The sequence below is a fragment of the Salvelinus fontinalis genome, chromosome 39 (genome assembly GCF_029448725.1).
Source record: "Salvelinus fontinalis isolate EN_2023a chromosome 39, ASM2944872v1, whole genome shotgun sequence".
NCBI classification, from domain to species: domain Eukaryota; kingdom Metazoa; phylum Chordata; class Actinopteri; order Salmoniformes; family Salmonidae; genus Salvelinus; species Salvelinus fontinalis.
This window is the reverse complement of record NC_074703.1, coordinates 24,352,059-24,358,058: the sequence shown is the minus strand read 5'-3', so window position 1 is coordinate 24,358,058 and position 6,000 is coordinate 24,352,059. Positions and strand designations below refer to the sequence as shown.

At 47.0% G+C, this 6,000-nt stretch overlaps 1 protein-coding gene across 2 annotated transcripts in view; it reads right to left on the bottom strand.

Moving 5' to 3' along the window:
- Window positions 1–622: 622 nt before the first annotated feature.
- Window positions 623–6,000, bottom strand: part of LOC129838297 (ataxin-7-like protein 1) — a 30,498-nt gene continuing 25,120 nt past the window's right edge. For both annotated transcript variants that reach the window (XM_055905186.1, XM_055905187.1), the window contains 3 exons: window positions 5,065–5,186; window positions 4,008–4,695; window positions 623–3,786 (listed from right to left, as the gene is read on the bottom strand). In XM_055905186.1, the coding sequence (XP_055761161.1) occupies window positions 3,769–3,786; window positions 4,008–4,695; window positions 5,065–5,186 (828 nt within the window). In that variant the 3' untranslated portion in view covers window positions 623–3,768. The remainder of the gene's footprint in view (window positions 3,787–4,007; window positions 4,696–5,064; window positions 5,187–6,000) is intronic.

Here is a 6,000-nt window from a genome sequence, read left to right as displayed (position 1 = left end):
ACGAACGGAAGGATGCTCCCTGCTCAACACAGCTCAGATGCCAGTGTTTGTTCACCGACATAATGATCAGGTCTGGTTCCAAAACGGATTCTGGCTCACCTACTAGACTGTATACCAAGTGATAGTTTGTGGTCATGTGTACAAGGGGACTCAAAGATATCCTAAACATCAGTACTACACCCACTTTTGGTCTTTACTCACTGCTCAAGTCCATGTGGCACAATCCATACATTTTATATTAGGTGGGCCTTGAAAGTGCCACCCTTGCAGGAATGAGGGGAATGGACTTTGCAAGTGTACAGAGGACTAATTCAAGTAAAGGGAAATGTATGGGTGTCTGTCCTTTCAGGCATAATTCATTGTGTACATCTTTCACCCAAGGGAAACAAAGACATCAATTGCATCCTCCTCGCGTCCTCTCCTTTCCTCCTTCTAAAAACCCATTGGAGGAGAAGGTCAGAGGGGTGGGACCTCTGACTTCTTATCCAATGGGTATTGAGGAGGCAAGGAGAGAGGACGCTAGGAGTACGCAATTGAGATTCTCACATGGAATTACTATCCTGCTATGCTGAATCATGCACCTGGGTGGAGTTATTCCATCAAGAAGGGACAGGACAAAACAGCAGGTCAAAAAATGATTTTATATATAATTTTTTTATCCAAAACATAGTCAAACCTAAAAATCCCCATCTAAACGTGTTGATAACACCATGGGGACAACAGGATAAAAGAGTCACCCAGGAGTAGAAAGCACATGATGGACGCCACCGCGGACTGATACGGTGAACCAGTGACTATTTCATAGTAAGATCTCGACAAGAACCTGGTTCTGCTTTATTTACAGTGAATACAAAAACAAGGCCTTACTTACAGAGAGACATCCATGTCCTGGGTGAGTAGTAAGGAGGAGACTGCACTGAACCACTAGTCTACTCAAGTCTGCGTCATTCCCTATAGTGCACTACTTAGGCACTGTATTCCCAATGCAGTGCCCTTGTTTTGCCCAGGGCACTTATATTAGGGCATTGGTCAGAAGTAGTGCACTACAGCGAACAGCGTGCCATTTCAGACCAACACGTAGGGAAGACATCAATTGCATTCTACTCGTGTCCCCTCTCCTGCCGTCACTCACAACCCATTGGAGGAGAAGGTCAGGTGGGCGGGAACTTCTGGCTTTCTTATCCAATGGGTTTTGAGAAGGAGACAAGAGCGAGGACACGAGCAGTATGCAATTGAGCTCTTCCCATAGTGCACTGCTACTCCCCATACACTTGATTCGGCCTCTGAGGCAGTTGAATTAGATGGCATATTTGCTGTTCCACACGCAGTAAAAATAGCGAGGGGAGGAGAAGCAAAGTTAACATTCAGGAATAATACCGAGTCAGTCACGTGCCGTTTGTTTACCTAAATGACTGGAGAGGGGCATTGGTGCCTCCTGACCTGACTAACCATTAGAGCAGTGCACACATTTTCAGTGATCGAACAGTAACTGGTAATTGATGGAGTTATAAACTGATAATATGTAGGGCTAATACTATGTTGGGAAAAGTTACATGTCGACATTGACCACTTGCAGAAAGCAAGCATATTTGACCGAGATGGTGAAGAGAGACAATAGTTTCACCTATGAGCACTTATAGAAATATGGAGTGCTGCAGGCGAGGGCCTAAGGACCTGGAAGAGTGTGCACCGCTGCAGAGGCAGGGTCTGAAGACAAACGGCAGGCATAGAAACATTCCCCACTGTACCTCCCCCTGGACCAGGCAGACCCACAGTGTTTGTGATTTCCCTTAGCCATGGTGACAGACACATTCTGTCTGAGATTCAGATAGCCTACCTTTCAAACTCAACTCTGGACCTCAAAGCCAGTTTCCAATGCATTTCTTTTCTTCTCCATTGTTCCCATCTAAATCAGGGACTGATTTAGACCTGGGACACCAGCTGGGTGCAATTAATGATCAGGTAGAACAGAAAACCAGCAGGCTCCGGACCTCGTAGGGTAAGAGTTGAATACCCCTGGCCTACAGAGGGGATTGACGTCACAAGGAGTACAGGCCTAGTCTTCATATTTACTGTTGTTGACAAATCACCTTTACAAATATACACAGTGCCTGGTGAAAGTCTACACACCCCTTGCACAGTCTTCGCATTTTGCAGCCTTACATTTCCCTCTAAGAAAGGAATACATTGGATTTTTTTCCTGACGATCTACAAAACCGTCAACATTTTCAGAGTGAAAGAAAACGAAAGAGCATTTTCGAAATTCATTACAAATACAAAACAAAAAAACGAAATTGTCTTGATTGTGCGTGTCTTCACACCCCAGAGTTCATACTTGGTGGGGAGCACATATCTATAGAAATAGAAGTAGATTTAACGACCTGGGCATATGAGGAAAAAGTGCAAGAGAGAGGATGGGGAAAAAGCATTATTCTACCTTCAGGCAACCACTGAACAGACTTCCCCACCTACAGTATGCAACAGTAGAGGCATTGCCACCGTTCTGAAATACGCATCCAAGTCATCTAAAGTAACTTCCTATCACAAGAACTCGCTAGGCAGAAGTCAAATTCCTGTCTGGCGACCACCACATTTGCGCCAAACGCCACCATCGTTTTCAGATGAGGAAAGACGAAGGAGGAGACGAGGAGAAGATGCCACTTCCGACTATTGAGATGCAGCCTCAGTGACGTCCCTGTAGCGTGTCCGTCACTGACAGGACAGAAGAACACACCGCAGTGGAAGCAGCAATATTAAAAGAAGATGGCTGGTGCCATATGTACATTTCTGTAATGTACATATCATATAGAAACATTGGAAGAAGTGTGAAAAGGGAGAACCACCGGCAGAGCAGCCTTAAAAATAGTAACCATCGTATTAAGAGCGCACTGTCGGTGCACATGTCACCTGGCGGGTAAAAGACTATAGCTGCAGGTCTTTTAGTAAGGGGAGACTATTAATAAATACAAAAATAATAAAATATATGTACACATTTTCAAACAATAACTATGATTATAATAATACTTTTTAAATTGACATACAAATATAATTTTGCTCAACGTTTGTAGCTCTACTCTGGTCAGTAAGAAAATTAAGAAATTATAAATTATTATACATTTTAAAAAAAATAATCCAACACCATCGTTTTTCCATTTAGGGTGTAGGTCCTGACACTGTGTCGCAACATTTGAGACGAATAGTAAAAACAATTCTCGATAACCTGAATTCTTCCTATTTTGCAAGACATTTCATGAAAAAGTGTCGGTATAAAGTCTTCCCTTGTGTGACAGACAGGTTGTTGTGTCGCCTCCGGAGTCCAGGAGGAGGAGAGCAAGTGCACTTTGAACTCTGGCATGCTGGAGAGAAGGGTGTGTGTGTGTGGTGAGGAAGGAAGGTCTGCTGGGGCTGTCAAGACAGGTCTGAGGAAGTTTTTGGACATGGGAATTCCTTCCTGGTCACCTGACCACACAGGAACAGGAAGCTACAACAACAAACGTCTAAATGCATGTAGAGCGGTAATGAAGATGCCAAACTAAAGCAGGTTCCCTTTTCAGAGGGCAGTTTGTGATGATGAGTGTCTTGATTTGAGTGTTCCACCCTGTATCCATGGAGACTACCGCTGCAAAACCGCCCATTGGCTGATCAATGTGTGGGCGGGGTGACATCACTGTTAAGAGGGCAGGACCCTGTGTTACTGACATTGGGTCAAAGGTCACAGATTCTAGTCCATGCAGCTGCCCAGCATTCTGTCCATGTCTCCTGTTATTGTCAAGGATGCAACTTGGACTGCAAGAGGAAAAAAAGAAACAGGGGGAGAGGAAGAGCAGAGGGAAGGCAAGAAATGGAGAAAGTTTCAAGTTGACAGTCAAGCTCAACCCATATCCAAAAATGACATCAATCTGTATAATCCATGACAGCAAGCTATTTTTATTTGAGCCAAGCTAACTTGAAGCTGTCAAGTGAGGTGAATTACCATGCGAGTAACCAGGTGAGTTAGGTGTGTTTACCTGTCGAGGTGACTCGGGGCCTGAGGCCAGAAGTTCAGTGCTGTTCCTCCTGAAGATGCCGTCCAGCCCTGCTGCTTTGGTCACCTTACTGGGCTTCCCTCCTCCTCCGTACGCACTGGGGCTCCTCCTCTTTCTCCCATCCACCCCTCCTCCGTAGGCCAGGGGGCTGGGAGGAGGCAGGGGGCTGGGGTGGTCCGTAGTGAGGGGATAGGGTGTGGTGGTGGTTGGGTCAGGGTTGGAGTACCAGTCCTCGGCCCTGACCCCCACCTCACTGGCACTGTGTCCTAAGGTCTTTCTCCTACCACTAAGGGGGGGCACGCCAGAGCTGAGCATGGGGGTGGGAGTCAGAGTGTGGTAGCTGCTCTTGTTCCCCCTGAGAGTGTCAGAACTAGGTGGAAGGGTGGTCCTCCTCTTCTTGGCCGCACCACCAGTGGCCCCTGGGGGCCTGATGGGTTTGGTGGAAGTGCCGTTACGAGGTTTCCCTAGGGCGGAGACAGGGGCCAGGCGCTGGGAGGGGTCCCTGATGCCAAACAACCCTGCTGCTGATGCATTCTGGGGGAAGGCTGTGGAGTAGGATCCAAGGGGGAAGGCTCCGTTGGTGGAGGGAGGGAAGGAGGGGGAGGAAAGGGGGGGAGGAGGGGTGAGAGAGCTGGGGGAGGGAGGGCTCTCAGCAGCCAGGGGCACCTTTCTGTAACACAGCAGAGGACAGAGACAGGCAGAGGCAGCGCGTTAGGAAAACCAGAGCCATAATGAAATACTGACCCGTAGATTTACAGGGGTTCAGAGACATTTCTGTCTAGAATATGAGCTGGCTGCTGATGTCCTATTCCAGAGCCTCAGCAGATCCAGGTCATACTAACATCTGCCATTCCACACCTATTAATAGTGTCTATGAGTCTCTGTGTGTCTTCCCTAGACAGCTGAACCCACTTTCTCCATAGAGCATCACAGAGGCCTAAAGCTGGATGTAAATACACTGGAGTGGCGCCGAGAGCCCCAGAACACGGGCCGACAAATCATTTATACTGGTACAACAATAGATGCACACTTTCCTCACCTCCACATCTGAGCGTTGACATGTTTCTCCACCATGCAGTGTAACGCCAGCCTCATCCTGTCCCACCGCCGGTCAAACACATAGTGACCACGCCCCATCAGCCTGCTGCTGAACGTGCAGCCCTGAAACACGGAGGGAGGGGTTAACACAGTCGGAGAAAAGAGATCAAATCAGCCTGTATGGATGGCTTCAAGCTAGGGGTGTAACGGTTCACCAAACCCATGGTTCGGTACGCATTGAGGTTTTGGGGTCATGGTTCGGTTCGGTTTCGGGACAGCGGCAAGATTAAAATGCCATTCACAATGTTCAGCATTCACAATGTTCCTGGCATTGTCTGTCGTGACAGGATTGTTATGTCGGGCTTCAAGTTTCCACTCTGATGCTGCGTTTGTAACCATATGGGAGGTGGGAATTTACCAGTTGGATGCATTCGTGTGATTTGAACTCATTGAGAAATGCAGATTGGCTAATGGCTAAACTAAAAGTACTGCTATTATACAGTCATACAGTTCCAAATCCACATGAATAGATTTATAAAAAAGCAATGTTTCGTTGTTGCATTGAACTGCTGAAAATGCTGTTAGCGGTCATTTCCTTAGTAGGTGACGTCAAAGGTCAGTATGTGGGAGAAGTGGGAGCTCAGGAGTTCCCCACTAGTAATTACCAGTTGGAGGGCCGTTCGAGTGGCAAACTCCCACTTCCATCTTGGTAACGAACGCACCATGACACTGCATTCTTCAGTGCAAGATGTGCAATTGTGACACTCATAAAGTGAGCGTTTCTGTAGCATGGTACATCTCCCACTCCGGGGTAATGTGATGACACTTATTAAGTAAGTGCCAATTCATTGAAAACTGTGGCTTTTGTATGCTTATATAGAGCGGATACTACCTGTTTGCTGAAATGGGTGCAAGAGGGAAGTTTGTAACGTGTCTC